The 21,844-nt window shown below is 49.9% G+C and overlaps 1 protein-coding gene across 2 annotated transcripts in view; it reads right to left on the bottom strand.

Moving 5' to 3' along the window:
- NIPA1 (NIPA magnesium transporter 1) overlaps window positions 1-5,397 on the bottom strand; it is a 39,693-nt gene extending 34,296 nt beyond the window's left edge. For both annotated transcript variants that reach the window (XM_077296889.1, XM_077296890.1), the window contains exon 1: window positions 5,138-5,397. In XM_077296889.1, coding sequence (XP_077153004.1) covers window positions 5,138-5,255 — 118 coding nt within the window. In that variant the 5' untranslated portion in view covers window positions 5,256-5,397. The remainder of the gene's footprint in view (window positions 1-5,137) is intronic.
- Window positions 5,398-21,844: the final 16,447 nt, after the last annotated feature.

The raw sequence follows: 21,844 nt of genomic DNA, 5'->3' as shown, positions 1-21,844 counted from the left end.
ACGGTGCTGCAGTATACCGGGCTGCTCTATACGGTGCTGCAGTATACCGGGCTGCTCTATACGGTGCTGCAGTATACCGGGCTGCTCTATACGGTGCTGCAGTATACAGGGCTGCTCTATACGCTGCTGCAGTATACAGGGCTGCTCTATACGCTGCTGCAGTATACAGGGCTGCTCTATACGCTGCTGGAGTATACCGGGCTGCTCTATACGGTGCTGCAGTATACCGGGCTGCTCTATACGGTGCTGCAGTATACCGGGCTGCTCTATACGGTGCTGCAGTATACCGGGCTGCTCTATACGGTGCTGCAGTATACCGGGCTGCTCTATACGCTGCTGCAGTATACAGGGCTGCTCTATACGCTGCTGCAGTGTACAGGGCTGCTCTATACGCTGCTGCAGTATACCGGGCTGCTCTATACGGTGCTGCAGTATACCGGGCTGCTCTATACGGTGCTGCAGTATACCGGGCTGCTCTATACGGTGCTGCAGTATACAGGGCTGCTCTATACGGTGCTGCAGTATACCGGGCTGCTCTGTACGCTGCTGCAGTATACCGGGCTGCTCTATACGCTGCTGCAGTATACCGGGCTGCTCTATACGCTGCTGCAGTATACCGGGCTGCTCTATACGGTGCTGCAGTATACCGGGCTGCTGCAGTATACAGGGCTGCTCTATACGCTGCTGCAGTATACAGGGCTGATCTATACGCTGCTGCAGTATACCGGGCTGCTCTATACGCTGCTGCAGTATACCGGGCTGCTCTATACGCTGCTGCAGTATACCGGGCTGCTCTATACGGTGCTGCAGTATACAGGGCTGCTCTATACGGTGCTGCAGTATACCGGGCTGCTCTATACGCTGCTGCAGTATACCGGGCTGCTCTATACGCTGCTGCAGTATACCGGGCTGCTCTATACGCTGCTGCAGTATACCGGGCTGCTCTATACGGTCCTGCAGTATACCGGGCTGCTCTATACGGTGCTGCAGTATACCGGGCTGCTCTATACGGTGCTGCAGTATACCGGGCTGCTCTATACGGTGCTGCAGTATACCGGGCTGCTCTATACGCTGCTGCAGTATACAGGGCTGCTCTATACGCTGCTGCAGTATACCGGGCTGCTCTATACGGTGCTGCAGTATACCGGGCTGCTCTATACGGTGCTGCAGTATACCGGGCTGCTCTATACGGTGCTGCAGTATACCGGGCTGCTCTATACGGTGCTGCAGTATACAGGGCTGCTCTATACGGTGCTGCAGTATACCGGGCTGCTCTATACGCTGCTGTATACAGGGCTGCTCTATACGCTGCTGCAGTATACCGGGCTGCTCTATACGGTGCTGCAGTATACCGGGCTGTTCTATACGGTGCTGCAGTATACCGGGCTGCTCTATACGGTGCTGCAGTATACCGGGCTGCTCTATACGGTGCTGCAGTATACCGGGCTGTCCTATACGGTGCTGCAGTATACCGGGCTGCTCTATACGGTGCTGCAGTATACCGGGCTGCTCTATACGGTGCTGCAGTATACAGGGCTGCTCTATACGGTGCTGCAGTATACCGGGCTGCTCTATACGCTGCTGCAGTATACCGGGCTGCTCTATACGGTGCTGCAGTATACCGGGCTGTTCTATACGGTGCTGCAGTATACCGGGCTGCTCTATACGGTGCTGCAGTATACCGGGCTGCTCTATACGCTGCTGCAGTATAACGGGCTGCTCTATACGGTGCTGCAGTATACCGGGCTGCTCTATACGCTGCTGCAGTATACAGGGCTGCTCTATACGGTGCTGCAGTATACAGGGCTGCTCTATACGCTGCTGCAGTATACAGGGCTGCTCTATACGGTGCTGCAGTATACCGGGCTGCTCTATACGGTGCTGCAGTATACCGGGCTGCTCTATACGGTGCTGCAGTATACCGGGCTGCTCTATACGCTGCTGCAGTATACAGGGCTGCTCTATACGCTGCTGCAGTATACCGGGCTGCTCTATACGGTGCTGCAGTATGCCGGGCTGCTCTATACGGTGCTGCAGTATACCGGGCTGCTCTATACGGTGCTGCAGTATACCGGGCTGCTCTATACGGTGCTGCAGTATACCGGGCTGCTCTATACGGTGCTGCAGTATACAGGGCTGCTCTATACGGTGCTGCAGTATACCGGGCTGCTCTATACGCTGCTGCAGTATACCGGGCTGCTCTATACGCTGCTGCAGTATACCGGGCTGCTCTATACGGTGCTGCAGTATACCGGGCTGCTCTATACGGTGCTGCAGTATACCGGGCTGCTCTATACGGTGCTGCAGTATACCGGGCTGCTCTATACGGTGCTGCAGTATACCGGGCTGCTCTATACGGTGCTGCAGTATACCGGGCTGCTCTATACGGTGCTGCAGTATACCGGGCTGCTCTATACGCTGCTGCAGTATACCGGGCTGCTCTATACGGTGCTGCAGTATACCGGGCTGCTCTATACGGTGCTGCAGTATACCGGGCTGCTCTATACAGTGCTGCAGTATACCGGGCTGCTCTATACGGTGCTGCTCTATAAGGTGCTGCAGTATACCGGGCTGCTCTATACGGTGCTGCAGTATACCGGGCTGCTCTATAAGGTGCTGCAGTATACCGGGCTGCTCTATACGGTGCTGCAGTATACCAGGCTGCTCTATACGGTGCTGCAGTATACCAGGCTGCTCCATACGCTGCTGCAGTATACCGGGCTGCTCTATACGGTGCTGCAGTATACCGGGCTGCTCTATACGGTGCTGCAGTATACCGGGCTGCTCTATACGGTGCTGCAGTATACCGGGCTGCTCTATACGCTGCTGCAGTATACAGGGCTGCTCTATACGCTGCTGCAGTATACCGGGCTGCTCTATACGGTGCTGCAGTATACCGGGCTGCTCTATACGGTGCTGCAGTATACCGGGCTGCTCTATACGCTGCTGCAGTATACCGGGCTGCTCTATACGCTGCTGCAGTATACAGGGCTGCTCTATACGCTGCTGCAGTATACCGGGCTGCTCTATACGCTGCTGCAGTATACCGGGCTGCTCTATACGGTGCTGCAGTATACAGGGCTGCTCTATACGCTGCTGCAGTATACCGGGCCGCTCTATACGCTGCTGCAGTATACCGGGCTGCTCTATACGGTGCTGCAGTATACCGGGCTGCTCTATACGGTGCTGCAGTATACCGGGCTGCTCTATACGGTGCTGCAGTATACCGGGCTGCTCTATACGGTGCTGCAGTATACCGGGCTGCTCTATACGCTGCTGCAGTATACCGGGCTGCTCTATACGCTGCTGCAGTATACAGGGCTGCTCTATACGCTGCTGCAGTATACCGGGCTGCTCTATACGCTGCTGCAGTATACCGGGCTGCTCTATACGCTGCTGCAGTATACCGGGCTGCTCTATACGCTGCTGCAGTATACAGGGCTGCTCTATACGCTGCTGCAGTATACCGGGCTGCTCTATACGGTGCTGCAGTATACAGGGCTGCTCTATACGCTGCTGCAGTATACCGGGCTGCTCTATACGGTGCTGCAGTATACCGGGCTGCTCTATACGCTGCTGCAGTATACCGGGCTGCTCTATACGCTGCTGCAGTATACCGGGCTGCTCTATACGCTGCTGCAGTATACCGGGCTGCTCTATACGGTGCTGCAGTATACCGGGCTGCTCTATACGGTGCTGCAGTATACAGGGCTGCTCTATACACTGCTGCAGTATACCGGGCCGCTCTATACGCTGCTGCAGTATACCGGGCCGCTCTATACGCTGCTGCAGTATACCGGGCTGTTCTATACGGTGCTGCAGTATACCGCGCTGCTCTATACGGTGCTGCAGTATACAGGGCTGCTCTATACGCTGCTGCAGTATACCGGGCTGCTCTATACGGTGCTGCAGTATACCGGGCTGCTCTATACGGTGCTGCAGTATACAGGGCTGCTCTATACGCTGCTGCAGTATACCGGGCCGCTCTATACGCTGCTGCAGTATACCGGGCCGTTCTATACGGTGCTGCAGTATACCGGGCTGCTCTATACGGTGCTGCAGTATACCGGGCTGCTCTATACGGTGCTGCAGTATACCGGGCTGCTCTATACGGTGCTGCAGTATACCGGGCTGTTCTATACGCTGCTGCAGTATACCGGGCCGCTCTATACGCTGCTGCAGTATACCGGGCTGTTCTATACGGTGCTGCAGTATACCGGGCTGCTCTATACGGTGCTGCAGTATACCGGGCTGCTCTATACGGTGCTGCAGTATACCGGGCTGTTCTATACGGTGCTGCAGTATACCGGGCTGCTCTATACGGTGCTGCAGTATACCGGGCTGCAGTATACCGGGCTGCTCTATACGGTGCTGCAGTATACCGGGCTGTTCTATACGCTGCTGCAGTATACCGGGCCGCTCTATACGGTGCTGCAGTATACCGGGCTGTTCTATACGGTGCTGCAGTATACCGGGCTGCTCTATACGGTGCTGCAGTATACCGGGCTGCTCTATACGGTGCTGCAGTATACCGGGCTGTTCTATACGGTGCTGCAGTATACCGGGCTGCTCTATACGGTGCTGCAGTATACCGGGCTGTTCTATACGGTGCTGCAGTATACCGGGCTGCTCTATACGCTGCTGCAGTATACCGGGCTGCTCTATACAGTGCTACAGTATACCGGGCTGCTCTATACGGTGCTGCAGTATACCGGGCTGCTCCATACGCTGCTGCAGTATACCGAGTATACTTTGCTGCAGCCTCCGGGGCTTCTCTGTATGGTACTCCGGTATACGGTGCTGCAGTATACAGGGCTGCCCTATACGGTGCTGCAGTATACCGGGCTGCTCTATACGCTGCTGCAGTATACCGGGCTGCTCTATACGGTGCTGCAGTATACCGGGCTGCTCTATACGGTGCTGCAGTATACCGGGCTGCTCTATACGGTGCTGCAGTATACCGGGCTGCTCTATACGGTGCTGCAGTATACCGGGCTGCTCTATACGCTGCTGCAGTATACCGGGCTGCAGTATACCGAGTATACTTTGCTGCAGCCTCCGGGGCTTCTCTGTATGGTACTCCGGTATACGGTGTTGCAGTGTACCGCTCTGCTCTCTACGGTGCTGCCCTCCTCACCTCTGGTGCGGGCTCTCAGGATGCCTTTCTTCTGCAGCACAAACGTGGAGCCATTCAGCAGACTGGAGAACACTGCCACACTCAGCCCGAGCAAGGGCAGCTCCGCCGGGAAGTCCATGGTGGCAGTGCCGCTCAGTGCCCGGTCCGCAGCCGGGTGAGGCTGTCTCCTGCTGACACCCGGCGCATGTCAGGCCCCTTCCGGTATCACCGTGCTGCTCTGCAGACGCTCACGCCGCTCTGTGCCCGCACAGCCATAGGGATATTATGCGGCGGCTTTTTTTTCTCCTAACTTTATTGCTATAATAAAATGTTACAAAGGAAAAGTAAAACTTGTGTCAGGGCTGACATTCTCATGGAAATATAGTAGGAAGAAAATTAGAAGACAATGCACTTTTCACTCACTAGGTCTCAGGGTGTGTTCACAGTGAATAGTTTTGCTGAGGTTTTGGAGCTGAAACCCACCTTTTTGAAGAGTTTTTTTTTTTTTGAGTCTCAGCTTCGAAAGCCATCATGTGAGTCTGAAGGGGTGCATTCACACACATCAGTTTTACATGGGTTTTAAAGCAGATCCACATAAAAATCCTGATTAAAATCTACTTCAAGTACTCTGGTGTGGATCCACTTCAAATTCCTTGTAATAAAGTCCGGGAGAGAGAGATAAATATACATTGTATGGGGGATATTTATCTTGTGGAGATAATAGACATGCTGCAGTCTGGAGAGATGTGCCGCATGTCCGTCTCCGCAGGTGAGCCTCGGGTGTCGGTGCGCACATAGTGGAGATGGGTAACATCTGGATTCTGCAGGTTGGACACTGAGGAGGTACACAGCATCCAACCTGCAGCGTTTACTGACCGTGGGAACGTACCCTAATAGAAGAAACATGTCACCACTTCTGTACTTATCACCCACTCCTGGTTTTGGCTTACAGATACTGAGGGATAAACTACCAAATACTGAATGTGTGAATGTGGCCTTAAGCTGTTTTTAACTTTCCTGTGTAAAAATCTGCAGTCGTATAGATGGAGCAAATGGGTATTGGTGCTGAATAGCTGCTAAAATGTATGCGACAAAAGCTCAGTGTGCATGTACCGTAAATGGCTTAAGACCGTGTGGCCACACAAACTACAAACTGTGGCAAATTGTAGTAAATTGGGCAAAGTTTTTTTTTTAATCAAAAACATCGATGGGGTATGTGCACAATTAGAGCAGGATTCATCAAAGCTTTCTTGTCAGAATTCTTGCATAAAAGCTTTGAAAAGTCACAAAATTTAGGTGCAACTTGGTGTTGCGCAAAAATGTGGCAACGTTTGGTGTCCTGAAGCCAGTTTCTTCCAGCTCTTCGGAAATGTCTAATTTATGAGGAGCTGTAGCATTCCGTGCACCAGAAATCTCACTCCAGTCCCCTCATGGAGCGATATTTCTGATGTAGCCCACGCTTCAGGTTCATAATGCATACTACATTATCCACACAGTGTCCCCTTATTTTGCCCCTGCCCTGACGCACTTCTCTCTGCCTTGCCGAGGGCAGAACAAAGTACTGTAATAATACGCATGCGCCGGCGCTCTTTGGCTTTTCTTGGCAGATGCGCAGAACAATACATTACTCTTCCTTCAGCAGGGCAGAGAGAAGTACGCCTGCCCAGGAGCGTAAAGGGGGATGCAGTGTGGATGATGTAGGGTGCCTCATCTACACACAGCTGAGGATTATGGCATCACAAGAAGAGAGGAGGCATAGGATAAAGAACAGCGACGTGGCACCCATCGGACCGGACCGTGCGCAGGAGAGTATAATAATTTGTTTGCATTGCAGGGCGAATTGGAGTCATATGTACAGCATTGTAGAATGCTGCCACATGGGGCGGAAAGGAGGTGGCTCTAGGTCATATCGGAAAAGCCTGGTGACAGGTTCCCTTTAAGTTACACCATTACAGTGGCACAACTGTGATGAATTTGGCAGTTGGGCACCATCACGGTCCATCCCAACCATGTTCTGCCAACTTTGAAGGAGCTGGCTGGGACTGGCATCAAAGTCACAAAATGTTTGCGCTACTTTGCGTCGTGTTTGCCTACTTTACAAAGAGTTTTAAATTGTTTTTCTCGGATTGGGCAGATGGGTCAGTTAAAAAAAAATCAAACAGACTGATGTGTACAGTAAATAGCCCCGGTGACTTTTATGAATGGTCAGTTTTTACAACAGACATTGATGGAACAAAATATGTCTAAATAAGGCCAGGGCTACACAATGACATATGTTGTATGACATTAGTTAGACAACAAAAACACTTGCGCAATTTGTCTGTGACTTGCTGGCAAGTGACTCAAAAATAACAGTCAAAATTACAGCAGCATCCATGTCGCTCTTGATAAGGCCATGACAGTGAGGAAGGGCCTCACTGAGATGCAGAGTACATCAGTGAGATCATTGTTCACATCAGGGAGCACAGTAAATGCTCCAGCAGGATCCTTTACCTTTCTTGGACATGTCTATCTAAAACGCCATGCAGTGGTGTCTTTTCCGGGATTTCCCACTGACTGGATTAATTTTGGAAAGGTGAGCTGAATCATTTTGTTGTATTTTTTTAAATGCACAGGAAATGCACATGATTTCAAAGTCAGACCAGGCGTTAGGTGGGGTTGCCAGTGGACATTTGAAGAACTTGATAGGACTACACCTCAGGGGACTTACTACTAGTGATTAGCGAATATACTCGTTACTCGAGATTTCTCGAGCACGCTCGGGTGACCTCCGAGTATTTTTTAGTGCTCGGAGATTTAGTTTTCATCACCTTAGCTGAATGATTTACATCTGTTTGCTAGCATAAGTACATGTGGGGGTTGCCTGGGTGGCTAAGAGATGTAAATCTAATAGCACCATTTATTCCATGGTGCTTTACATGTGAAATGGGCAAATATAGAAAAACACAATAAACACGAGCAATACCACGCACACACAAGTACAGAAGGAAAGAGGACACTGTCCGCGAGGGCTCACAGTCTACAGGGGATGGGTGAGGATACACTAGGAGAGGGTTGTGCGGCGGTTCAGCAACCTAAGGATCACTGCATGTTGTAGACTTGTCGGAAGAGGTGGGTCTTCAGGTTCTTTTTGAAGGTTTCCGTGGTAGGCGAGAGTCTGATGTGTGGACGTACAGAGTTCCAGTGTATGGGGGAAGCATAGGAGAAGTCTTGTATGCGGTTGTGGGAAGAAGAGATAAGAGGGGAGTAGAGAAGGAGATCTTGAGAGGAATGAAGGCTGCGTGTGGGTAAGTACCGGGAGACCATGTCACAGATGTATGGAGGAGACAGGTTGTGGATGGCTTTGTATGTCATAGTTAGGGTTTTGAACTGGAGCCTCTGGACAAGCCAGTGAAGGGCTTGGCAGAGAGGCGAGGCTGGGGAGTAACAGGGAGACAGGTGGATTAGTCGGGCAGCAGAGTGTAGGATGGATTGGAGTGGTGCCAGAGTGCTAGAGGGGAGGCCAGAGAGTAGGAGGTTGCAGTAATCGAGGCGCGAGATGATAAGGGCATGCACTAACGTTTTTCTGGTATCATGATCAAGGAATGCACGGATCCGGGAAATATTTTTGAGTTTGAGTCGGCACGAGGAGGCAAGGGCTTGGATATGTGGCTTGAAAGAGAGGGCAGAGTCGAGGATCACCCCGTGGCACCGAGCATGCGGGACTGGGGACACTGAGCAGCCATTGACATTGATGGATAAGTCTCGTGGAGGGGTAGAGTGAGATGGGGTAAAGATGATGAATTCTGTTTTGTCCATGTTCAGTTTTAGAAAGCGAGCAGAAAAGAAGGCTGAAATGGCAGACAGACATTGTGGGATTTTGGTCAGTAATGACGTGAGGTCGGGTCCAAATAGGTAGATCTGCGTGTCATCGGCGTAGAGATGATACTGCAAACCGTGGGATTCTATGAGCTGTCCCAGGCCGAGGGTGTAGATGGAGAAGAGCAGGGGCCCTATGACTGAGCCTTGGGGAACACCAACAGACAGGGGGTGAGGTGAGGTGGTGGTGTGGGAGAGGGAGACACTGAATGTTTGGTCTGTTTAGATATGGTGAGATCCAGGATAGGGCCAAGTCTGTGATGCCAAGAGATGAGAGAATCTGTAGCAGGAGGGAATGGTCGACAGTGTCGAAGGCAGAAGACAGGTCCAGGAGAAGGACAACAGAGTAATGTTGCTTGCTTTTGGCGGTTAGTAGGTCATTGGTGACTTTAGTTAGGGCAGTTTCAGTTGAGTGATGCGGTTGGAATGACCAGATTGTAACCGGTCAAAGAGGGAGCAGGAGGAGAGGTAGGAGGACAGTTCAAGATGAACATGCTGTTCCAGTAGTTTTGAGGCATAAGGGAGAAGAGGTATTGGGCGATAGCTAGACACAGTAGATGGGTCGAGGGAGGCCTTTTTGAGGATGGGTGTGATCTTGACATGCTTGAAAGATGAGGGGAAGACACTAGTTGTGAGTGAGAGGTTGAAGAGGTGTGTTAGGGTTGGGATGAATACTGTGGTGAGGTTAGGGATGAGGTGGGACGGGAGCGAGTCAAGCGTGCAAGTGGTGAGATGTGATCTTGACAGAAGGGTGGAGAGCTGATCTTCTGTCATGGTAGAGAAGCTGGTTTTGGAGGAACATGGTGGAGCAGCTAAGAGGGGTATTGGGGGCTGCGGGCCAAAGCTTTCTCTGATCGTATCACTCTTCTGCTTAAAGAAAGAGGCAAAGTCTTCAGCAGAAATGGGAGGAGGTGCTGGGGGACGGAGTAGAGAATTGAAAGTGTTGAAAAGCTGTTTAGGGTTGTGGGACAGGGAGGATATAAGTAGAAGTAAGTTTGTTTTGCGACAGTGAGTGTGGACTTGAAGGTGGCGAGGTACTGCTTGTATGCGATTAAGTGCTTGGTAGAGCGGGATCGCTACCATCTTAGCTCAGCAACACTTACAGTGGCTTCGTCGACAAGTGGCGAAACGCGTTGGGCATCCACTCTTCCTTTCCTCCACTCCTTATGGGACTTTGTAACTAAATTGGGCCACTCTGGCTTATTGGGCATGGGTAGCTAGCTTGGTCTGCGCCTTTAACCCGCATGTGCCTATCTTGGGGCATAACACTCAGTTTATAACATACTTTGCGATGCGTGGATCCACGTCGGCCTTCCTTCCAGCTTTACTGATGTAGGAGTAATGAGGAGGACTTGGTAAAGACCGTCATACAAGGGTTCTAGTCCGTATTTTCTGACATGCCTTTTCACGACCACAAAATTATCAGGCTTCAAGTTATGACAAGTGTCAGTTTCTGCTGAATCTGGAAGGGAAGAAGAAACTAGAGCATGGGTAGTAGCAAGATTTTTACTAAGCTGAATAACATATTGAACAGCACGGTCAGTTTCCTCTGACAACTGCTGAGGCTGGAAATCTGAAACTGGGGGCCTAGCACAAAACAATATCTCATATGGGGACAGACCATGTTTTGGGTAGTACGAATGTGGTACAGTACAATAGATAGGAGCTCAGGCCATGGAGCCGTGGTCTCCTGCATCATTTTGGTCAATTGTCCCTTCAGTGTGCCGTTCAGCCTCTCAACTTTCCCACTGGATTGTGGATGGTACGGAGTATGGAGGGCTACAGTGGATCCAAGCATTGTCAGAACCTCCTGATACACATGAGAAGAAAAGGCCGGGCCTTGGTCACTTTCAACAACTTCTGGGACACCATATCTGCATATGACTTCCATCACCAGTTTCTTTGCTGTAGTTTTTGCAGTCATGTTGGTAACGGGGAATGCTTCCGGCCAACTGGAGTACATGTCGACAACCACCAGACAATATTCATACCTTCTAGACTTAGGCAACGTGATGTGGTCCACCTGGAGCCTTTGGAAAGAATAGTTGGGCTTAGCAAGGTGCTTCGGGGGTACACGTTGAAGTTGACCGGGATTGCAGGTCTGACAGATGTTACATGCACGATTGAGTGCTGTCAGGACTGTAAAAATACCTGGAGCCCAGTAGAATTTTTGTACCAGGGCTAGGGTCTGTTTTTTTCCTTGATGTGTGGGCCCATGTGCCCACGTGGCAATAGCAGGGTACATCCGCTTAGGGAGACACACAAGTTGGTCCTTTTTCCAGAGACCTTTGTCCATACGTGCTCCATCAGCCTTCCACTGCTTCACTTCTTCCTTTGGGGACATTCTCTGCATCGTCATTAAGTGGTCTCGTGGGGTCCGACAGAAAACCCCAGTCTGGCGTAGATCATCAGGTTCCTGTAGAGTCAGTGTTTCTTGTAACTGTTTACGCTGAGAGCGTGTGGTCACCATAGCTGGTATGGTCGGTTCAACGGGTAGGAGAGCAGCAGCTTTGCTTGCATATCCGCAAAGGCGTTACCAACAGTCTGTGGACTGTTCCTAGGACTGTGCGCCTTGACCTTGATAATGGCTACCTGGGCAGGTAATTTGATTGAGTCCATGAGGGTTTTAACAGCTTCAGCATTCTTCACTGGAGTCCCGGCGGTAGTAATAAACCCTTGATTGGTCCATAGAGATCCAAAATAATGAGCAATACCAAATGCATACCGTGAGTCCGTGTACATAGCCCACCTGTCTTTGGCCAGAACACATGCAGTAAACAGAGTCTGAAGTTCTGCTTCTTGTGCTGACTGTAAGGGAGGGATTGCAGCTGCGTGCATTACAGTGTTTTCCGTAGTAACAACGTGTCCGGTGTGGAATCTGCAAAACTCATCAGCATATCTTGAACCATCCGTGTATAACACCAGATCAGGATTTGGAAGTGGATTTTCGCTGACATTTGATGGAGTAGCTGTCTCTTCAGTCAGGAGTTGGGAACAGTCATGTTGGAGGTAATCCTCATTACTGCTATCTTGCTTGGGGACCGGCAGTAAAGTAGCGGGGTTGATTGTACTACAGCAATGCAACTTGATGTAGTCAGGCAAAAGGAGTGAACACTGCAGCCGCAAGTGTCGTTGTACAGTCAAATGTCTTGGCGGTTGGAGTGTCGGTATTGCCCCAATATCATGTGGGGCAAAAATGTGCGTCTCATGTCCAAGAATTATGTCTGCAGTCTTGTCAAGCAACGAGTGAATGGCGTGAACTGCCCTCATGCAACTTGGTGATGCCTGGGCCACGGGGTTGAGGGGGGCCGAAAATAGCCCACTGGTCGTTGCCTATTGTCATTCGACTATGTGAGTACCCCGTGCTGCGTGTCCTTCATTCTCAGACACATACAAATGGAATGGTCGAGTATAGTCTGGGATGCCCAAGGCAGGGGCGGAAGGAGTAAGCCGCTTTAATTCAGAGAAGGCACGATAAAGGCTTTCTATACAAACCGGTGATCTTTCCTTATAGTTCATTATACCATCTTTCAGGGCATTGTAGAGAGGTTGCATTATGCGGGATGCGTCCGGTATCCACTGACGACAATAGGTACATAGTCCAAGAAAACGCTGGAGTTCAGTTTAATCTTTCAGAAAAGGAAGGGAGCTGACGGCTATTTTTCTTTCTTTTGTGAGGTGTCTAAAGGATACAATAACCCAAAAATATCACTTGACCAATGCAGAACTGAAGTTTCGAGGCCGAAAGCCGACAGTTCAGATCTGCCAGATACTTGAGGAGGCTAACAGTGGCAGCAATGGCTTCCTGCTCTGTTCGTGCACACAACAAAAGATCATCCACATACTGAAGCAGCGTGACATAGGGGTGATCTAACTGCCAGAGTAAAAGACACTCGCCCATATTTTTTGCAAACTGATTGGGACTGTTTTGGGCCCCTTGTGGCATAACTGTCCACGTCAATTGTGGTCCCTGATAAGTGAATGCAAACAGAAACTGGCAATCTGGGTGTAATGGAATGCTGAAGAAGGCATTGGCAAGGTCAATGACTGTTAACCAAGCAGCATCCTGAGGTATCTGGGACAAAAGAGTATGTGGATTAGGCACCACCGGAGTTTCTAGTACAGTAGCTGCATTAACTGCCCGTAGATCTTGTACCAGCTGGTACACAGGGGGTTGGCTGGGTGGGGTCTTTTTCTTAACGGGAAACAAGGGCGTGTTACATGGAGAAACACCAGGTACCAGGGCACCATTATCGAGTAACGTTTGTATTTGCCCCTTGAGGCCCCGCTCCTGATCATGTTTCAAAGGGTACTGATGGACTTTGGGAAAAGGGGCACCAGGTTTGAGAAACACTTTTACTGGTTCTACAGGCATTTTCCCTATATCATCTGGCCCTTTTGACCAGAGTTTGAGTGGTATCTCTGAGAGATATGGGGTGAGTCGCTGGTCCTCAGGCATTATTGGGGGTGGATCTGGGCCTATCAGGGCCATCATAACCGTGGGAAGGGCGTGTAGGATACAGATCTCCTCATTGTGTTCATCTGCATAGGGGATATGTAACGTAAGAACCATCTGACCATCATCTTGGAATTGTATTCTGGAGCGGAACTGTGATAATAAACCTGCCCCCAGTAAATTTACCGGACATGTGGGAGAGATTACCAACTGGGCCGTGACCTCAGGGAAGGGTCCCACGGGGATGGGTTTTGTAAGAGTATGTTTATTGGGTCTGCCATCTACTCCAATTTAAACAAGCTCCTGGTCTGAGAATTGAATAGGGATATCCGTAGGTATATCTGATGACTTGATTATGGAATTGGTCGCCCCAGGTTTGGTGGAGGACATGACAGACCCTGGTTGGCCACCCTGTCAGTATGGGCGATTATCAGGATTTTGAGGCTATCTGTAACCAGAGTATCCCCCAGAGTTCCCAGTGTTCAGGTTGTGACTGGGAGGGGGAACTTGAGGGTAGCATCTGTCAGCAGGGGAGTGACAATCTCTCTGAAAGTGTCCAGGCCGGCCACAGCGCCAGCACGGCAAGCGAGAATTGCCACGGTGGGGCTGGGGAGTGAGATTCCCAGACATAGGGTTAAAAGGGATATTGGAGTAGGGAACTGAATTTGTGTACGGGAGGAGGGCAGGAGCTGGAGTCTCCTGCTAGGCAGACCACTGATATGGAACCAGCTGCGTCCTTGTAGCTGGGGTGGAGGCTGAGGTTGGAGTAGGAATCGCAGCTACTGGTTTAGCCATTGTCTTTCCTGCTGATGCAGAGCGGGCTAAATTCTTCTGAAAACTTTTTACTATTTTCAATGCATCATCCGGAGTGGAAGTCTCGATGTCAGGCCTAAGGCTGCTTTCGCACATCAGGTTTTTCGCCTCATGCCGGTTTCGGTGTCACGCCGCAGCACCGGATCCGGCTTATTTTGTAAAAACCAGATGAAACGGATCAGTTTTGCAGCCGAATCAGGTGTCCGGATCCGGCGAGAAACCGGATCCGTCTCATCCGGTTGTCATCCATTTCGTCCGGTTTTCCATCCGGTTTTTGACGGATCCGGTTTCTATAAACGCCCCCTGAAAGGCTAAAAAGGTGATTGGCTCGCTGAAAACTATATATACAGTGTTCCTACAGCCCATCTGTGACAGGTTTGAGAGGAGCAAGATACAGAGCAACAACGTGGATTTCATCGTGGAGGCGAATCGATTGAAAGCAATTGTTATTGAGAAGGAGCGAGAGAGACAGCGTGTCATGCGTCTGCGCCGATTGTGGATCCACTTCATCACGGCACAGAGAATGACGCAGGGAGTCTTTTCTACTTTATAGATGGAGCTACGAGGAGACCCTGACAAGTTTTTCAGCTATGTGCGGATGAAAGCTGAGAACTTTGATGTATTGGTGGAACGGGTTGAACATCTAATAACAAAGGAGTGATACCTATTGCAGATTCTCCATTTCACCGGCTGAGCGTCTGATGGTCACTCTTCGGTAAGCATTCTTTTTGTATCTACTCTTGTAGCGCACTTTCATTGATTGATATTTTGAATTTGCAGTAATTTCTGCCTTGCTTTTGTTCACAGATTCCTAGCAACTGGTGAATCCCTGTCTTCACTACATTTTCAGTTCAGACTGGGCATTTCAACCATATCTGGAATAGTGAGGCACACTTGCCGTGCTGTGTGGGACTCTGCACGACGAATTCATTCCACATCCCACAATGCAGACATGGTTGGAAGTTGCTGACAGATTCCAGGAAGTGTGTCAGTTTCCCAATTGCTTGGGCGCGGTGGATGGGAAACACATCCGTATCGTGAAACCGGCTGGTTCTGGATCTCAGTTTTTCAACTATAAAAAGTACTTTTCCATCGTGCTGATGGCCATCGCCGATGCGGATTACAAATTTGTAGCGGTGGATATTGGGGCGTATGGCCGCTCTAATGATTCTCAAGTTTTCAAACTGTCTTCTATGGGATGACATTTGTATGGACAAACCTTTCAATTTCCCCCCGCTAGACCACTGCCTCAAACCTCTGAGCCACCAATGCCTTTTGTTTGTGTTGGAGATGAAGCTTTTCAGCTTTCAGAACATCTTTTGAAACCCTACTCCAGCCGTGGTTTAAACAATACTAAAAGAATTTTCAACTACCGACTCACACGTGCACGGAGAATGGTGGAGTGTGCCTTTGGGATCTTAACCGCCAAATGGAGAGTTCTCCTGACATCCATTAACTTGAAGACAGACACTGTGGATGAGGTAGTGAAAGCGTGTGTTGTCCTACACAATTATGTTATATCCAAGGAACAGCTTTCCATTGAGGACCACTCTGCAGAAACCACCTTGGCTGATTATAGCAACCAAACGTATAGAAGTTCTGCCACTGTTTCCAGAATACGGGATCACTTTGCAGAATATTTTATTTCACCCGAAGGAAGAATACACTGGCAGGATGAGAGAGTTTAAACAATTTGTCTTGAACCTAGTAACTTTTTCACCTTTTACCCAAGATGTGTACCTGTTTGGTTTTACCTTTTACCCAAGATGTGCATCTGTTTGGTTTTACCTTTTACCCAAGATGTGCATCTGTTTGGGTTTGTACCCAAAGTATTTTACCTCTGACCAATAAACCTTGTTTAACCAAAGTGTGTTAATCTATACCTTATAAATAATAAATACAAGATAGCTGTAAACAACAAAGTTTTATAAAAAAAATTTTTTTACAATATCCAAACCCAACTTTTATTTGGAAACAAAAATAAATACATTTTGCAGCATACAAAACAAATTACAGATTGGAATAAGTCGGGGTGGAGATAGTGCTGGAGGGGCTGTCGGATAGGGACACTTCAACATTGGGAGTGTGGAGAGAGGAATGTGTTGGTGGTGGGGAAGGATCAATAGGTAGTGGTGAAGGAGTGGAGAAGGCAATTGACCGGGTGGGCAAGAAAGTGGGATTGGGGTTAGGAATTTGGTAGGATGGAGGTGTGTAGGTAATGTTTTGGGAGGATTGGGAGGCAGAAGCAGTGATGGGTGGAGAAGAGGGTTGGGAAGGAGGTGAAACAGGCTGGTGGTAGTGGCCAGGGAGAGGAGGCACGGATGAAGTGGATGGGAAGTGGTATGGGTCAGGATCATCATATTGGTGGGAAGGGGCACGGGCGGGATTCTGGTAGTGTGGCTGGTGGGAAGGGGAACGCTGGAAGTGTTGTATCTGGTGGAATGGGGCACGGGCACGATGTGGGTGATGGTGAGGTTGGTGGGATGGGGCACGGGCAGGTTGGTCGTACGGGTCAGGAGGAAGGTAGTGGCTGTAGTGATGGACAGTGGAGGAAGGGGGGGCAGTTGCAGCATGGGTGGCAAGAGTCTCTGCTCTTGAGGCAATGAGCGCTAGAGTAGACTGGCAGGATTCCATTACTTGCATCTGCTGAGAAGCAGATAGCGTCTCCATTTGCTCAAGCACCGACTGGAAAAAAGTATTGTTCGGTGACTGTCTTGCCTCTGAACGCATCGTTAACAGAAGTGTATGCATCTCGAGTATACGTTTATTTATAAAATTAAAACCTGCAGCCATTTGCTCGGACAAAACTTCCAGACAGTTCTGGAATGATGCATTCACGTGTAAGAACTCAGGCGCATAACTCTGTACCTGGCCCCTCTGCCGAAGGCGCCCCGATGCTACAGGTGTACTAGAGGTGGCTGCAGCAGAGGGGTGGGGTACAGGAAACGATATATCCTCACCAGCAGATACATGCAATGGAACCGGCCAGGATGCTCCAGCGCTCGTGGATGGGACAGAGGGATCCAATGTGTGCGAAGGTGCAGAGTGGGAAGGTGCAGAGTGGGAAGGTGCAGAGGGTTCCTCACTGTCAAAGTGTCCCTCGGTGGCGGCCTCCTGAGGGATCGCCGCTGAAGGGTTCAACTGTGCTGCAGGCTCCCGAGTGCTCCCGACGGTGCTGTGGAACAAAAGAGAAAAACAAACAATTAATGTACTGTCATTGCATGTCCCTGGCTGAAAGAGCAAAAGAGGTTTAGACATTTGTTAGTGCATGTGGTGGGTAATATTTACCTTTGTGTCACCATCGTTGACCTGAGGTACGAGAGGGCTCGGGCATACTTGTATTTGCTCCTGCGTCCTCCAGATCCACTCGGGGCCCGCATCTCTTTGTTGAACTCCTTCTTAAAGTGATCCCTGATCGACCACCACCTTTTCACAATCCTCTCACTTGTTAAAAAAGGAGAAACACAACTTGGTTAGAAACAATACTTAGAATGCATCAACAAAACTGAACTGTGGATACTTACGTTCTTGATTCTGGGCCTGAACATCAAGGTCCTCCCATCTCGATATAAGTTCTTGGCAGATTTGCTCCCAGAGTCGACGGTTCACTGTGTTATCAGCATGGCGGCGGTCACCCATGTTCCACAGCGGCTCCCTGTCTCGGACAAGATCGATGAGGAGGTCAATATCAAGGCCGACCTCCTCACCGTCAGAATCAGGAGCAGGCTATGAAACCTGTTATAAAAAAAGGGAAAAATAAATTAACACAAAATTGTAAACATAGAAAACCTACGAAAAAAAAAAAAAAATCTTACACGACGACGGCCGCCACGACTCTCACGCCGACGACCCTGGGAGCCACTGGAAGGACCTCTCGATTGACCACCAGAATCCGAACTCTAGAAGAAAAATAACATAAAAATGTTGTGCTTGTAGGTAGCCTTTCTATGTGTTGTGTGCCATGTGATATCTTTAATGATAAGTTTTTTATGTGTTGTGTGATGTCTGAATGTATCAGTTTGTATGTGTTGTGTTCTATCTGTAAGTATCTAGTGTTATGTGTTGTGTGTAGTGTTGAGCGATACCGTCCGATACTTGAAAGTATCGGTATCGGAAAGTATCGGCCGATACCGGCAAAGTATCAGATCTAATCCGATACCGATACCCGATACCAATACAAGTCAATGGGACACCAAGTATCGGACGGTATCCTGTATGGTTCCCAGGGTCTGAAGGAGAGGAAACTCTCCTTCAGGCCCTGGGATCCATATCAATGTGTAAAAGAAAGAATTAAAATAAAAAATAGGGATATACTCACCCTCTGACGCACCCTGGACTTTACCGCCGTAACCGGGAGCCGTTGTACCTAAGAATGCGCACTTGAAGGGCCTTAGATGACGTCACGGAGCTCTGATTGGTCCGTGGCGGTCGCGTGACCGCTACGCGACCAATCACAAAGCCGTGACGTCACCTAAGGTATTTCAAGCGCTTGAAAGACCTTAGGTGACGTCACGGCTTTGTGATTGGTCGCGTAGCGGTCACGCGACCGCTACGGACCAATCAGAACGCCGTGACGTCATCTAAGGCCCTTCAAGCGCGCATTCTTAGGTACAACGGCTCCCGGTTACGGCGGTAAAGTCCAGGGGCTGCCGGAGAGGTGAGTATATTCCTATTTTTTATTTTAATTCTTTCTTTTACACATTGATATTAATCCCGATACCGATTCCCGATACCGCAAAAGTATCGGATCTCGGTATCGGAATTCCGATACCGCAAGTATCGGCCGATACCCGATACTTGCGGTATCGGAATGCTCAACACTAGTTGTGTGTAGTGTTAGGTTGTGGTTCCGCAATACATGAAAGAAACATACCAATTGTGAACCCTCTCCATGTCTTTCTCCACCCCTTCCCTCTTCTTCGGGGAGCACCTCTTGGACTATGGCAGCAGCTTCAGCAGCTTCCTACAAAGATGCAAAATGACAAAATACATTAATATACACATACATACACAAATACACACAAAGACATACATTTACAAACACACACATACACACAAACAGACACACATACACACACACACACACAGACACACAGACACACACACACAGACACACACACACAAGACAGAGAGGGAGCAAGAGAACAAAATCATGTTAAAAACATATTTACCTCAGAGCGCTGCCGACGGGGAGGAGGGCTCCCAGAAGAAGACATGTCTGCTCTGGTACGGCTTGGCTGGCTGGGCTCTGTGGCAGGTTATAGCTGGCAGGCCTTTGTGGCAGGTAGCTGGCAGGCCTCTGTGGCAGGAGAGCTGGCTGGGCTCTGTGGCAGGTAGCTGGCAGGCCTCTGTGGCAGGTAGCTGGCAGGCCTCTGTGGCAGGAGAGCTGGCTGGGCTTTGTGGCAGGTAGCTGGCAGGCCTCTGTGGCAGGTAGCTGGCAGGCCTCTGTGGCAGGAGAGCTGGCTGGGCTCTGTGGCAGGTAGCTGGCAGGCCTCTGTGGCAGTTAGCTGGCAGGCCTCTGTGGCAGGAGAGCTGGCTGGGCTCTGTGGCAGGTAGCTGGCAGGCCTCTGTGGCAGGTAGCTGGCAGGGCTCTGTGGCAGGTAGCTGGCAGGCCTCTGTGGCGGGTAGCTGGCAGGCCTCTGTGGCAGGTAGCTGGCAGGCCTCTGTGGCAGGAGAGCTGGCTGAGCTTTGTGGCAGGTTATAGCTGGCTGGCCTTTGTGGCAGGTAGCTGGCAGGCCTCTGTGGCAGGAGAGCTGGCTGGGCTCTGTGGCAGGTAGCTGGCAGGTGTAATAATTATAGGGGATAACTCAGGAGACTCTTTGCATGGAACAAGACAACTACAGGACACAGTTTTATAAGTGGTAAAGTCTATATTATCACATGGTGATTCAAACAGGTGCAGAGACAAACTCAAGTCCACAACACTTGGTGTAAATATTAAATGCAGCTTAGCAGTCTATAGGAAACTTCAGCGGAAAATGCAATCAAGCAGAAAGTCTATGAAGCACAGTTATTCTTGAGGATACTTGACACGAATAAATCCTTGTCTTAGTCCAAACACAGATAGATAAGCTTATAAGGCAGTTCAAATCATATCTTAGCTCAACCAGGGAGGCCTGGTTAATAGTCTCAGGTTTTTGCAGAGCAGAAACAGCTTACATGTCCAGCAAATGCAGATGGAAGTAAACACAAGCAGCAGATGAAGGAGGACTACTGGAAACTGGTGTATGCAGCAGGAACTCAGAGCAGAGTAGCAGGATCACCACACAGGTTCACAGGTGCAGGTATATAGCCAGGGATGTTGTGTATCCGCTTTTTGGGCTCCCCTGGTGGTTGCTGGTGGTACTGGTGACTTGTTTGCACTTTGCTTCTTCTGTTCACCTGCTTCCATCAGTGTTTGGGAGTTTCCTATTTAGCCTTGCTCTCCAGTCATTTCCTTGCCGGTCATCATTGTAACCAGAGCCTTCGGTTGCATGTTCCTGCTACTAGTCTGCTGATCAGCTAAGTGGACTTTGTCCTTTTGTTTTGTACCTTTTGTCCAGTTTGCAGTTTTTGTGATTCTCTGTAGCTGGAAGCTCTTGCGGGCTGAAATTGCCACTCCTGTGTCATGAGTTGACACAGGAGTCTTAAAGTAATTTCAGGATGGTTTTTTGAAAGGGTTTTCAGTTGACCGTGAAGTCCTCTTTTGTATCCTTCTGCTATCTAGAAAGTGGACCTCTCTTTGCTAAGTCTACTTTCATACTGTGTATGTCTTTTCCTCTTAATTCACCGTTATTACATGTGGGGGGCTGCTATCATCTTTTGGGGTATTTCCCTAGAGGTAAGCCAGGTCTGTTTCTTCCTCTACCAGGCGTAGTTAGTCCTCCGGCTGGCGCGTGGCATATAGGAAGCCGTAGGTATGCTCCCTGGCTACTGTTAGTTGTGTGGTAGATTTAGCTCACGGTCAACTCGAGTTTCCACCACCCGAGAGCTCGTTCGTTACTTATGTGTTTTTTACGTTCCCTTGCCATTGGGAACCATGACACAGGGAGTAATCAGTGGTCAGGAGCTGGATGCAAGCAGATTACTCTAGCACAGACTGAAGGCTGGGGTGGAGTTTTATAGCAGGAAGACACAGTGCACGAGACCAAAGATGCCATCTTGGAAAAGGGCAGTAATGCACAAAAGGTAAAAAATGTTCAGAGTCCTGACAGCAGGCCTCTGTGGCAGGTTATAGCTGGCAGGCCTCTGTGGCAGGAGAGCTGGCTGGGCTCTGTGGCAGGTTATAGCTGGCAGGCCTTTGTGGCAGGTTATAGCTGGCAGGCCTCTGTGGCAGGAGAGCTGGCTGGGCTCTGTGGCAGGTTATAGCTGGCAGGCCTCTGTGGCAGGAGAGCTGGCAGGCCTCTGTGGCAGGTTATAGCTTGCAGGCCTCTGTTGCAGGTTATAGCTGGCAGGCCTCTGTGGCAGGTTTGTAGCTGGCTCCGCTCTCTGGCTCCTTTGTTCTTCTGTCTTGGCAGGGTGTGTCTCTCTTGTGGTCTCTCTGGCTGGCAGTATGGCTGGAAATGAGTGAAGGCCTCAATGGCATTGCTTTATATATAGTCCTGGGGGCAGGCCCACAGTTT

This window comes from Ranitomeya variabilis, chromosome 3 (assembly GCF_051348905.1).
Source record: "Ranitomeya variabilis isolate aRanVar5 chromosome 3, aRanVar5.hap1, whole genome shotgun sequence".
In the NCBI taxonomy this organism is placed as follows: Eukaryota; Metazoa; Chordata; class Amphibia; order Anura; family Dendrobatidae; genus Ranitomeya; species Ranitomeya variabilis.
Note: the sequence above shows the minus strand (reverse complement) of the source record. Positions and strands in the feature narration are given on the sequence as shown.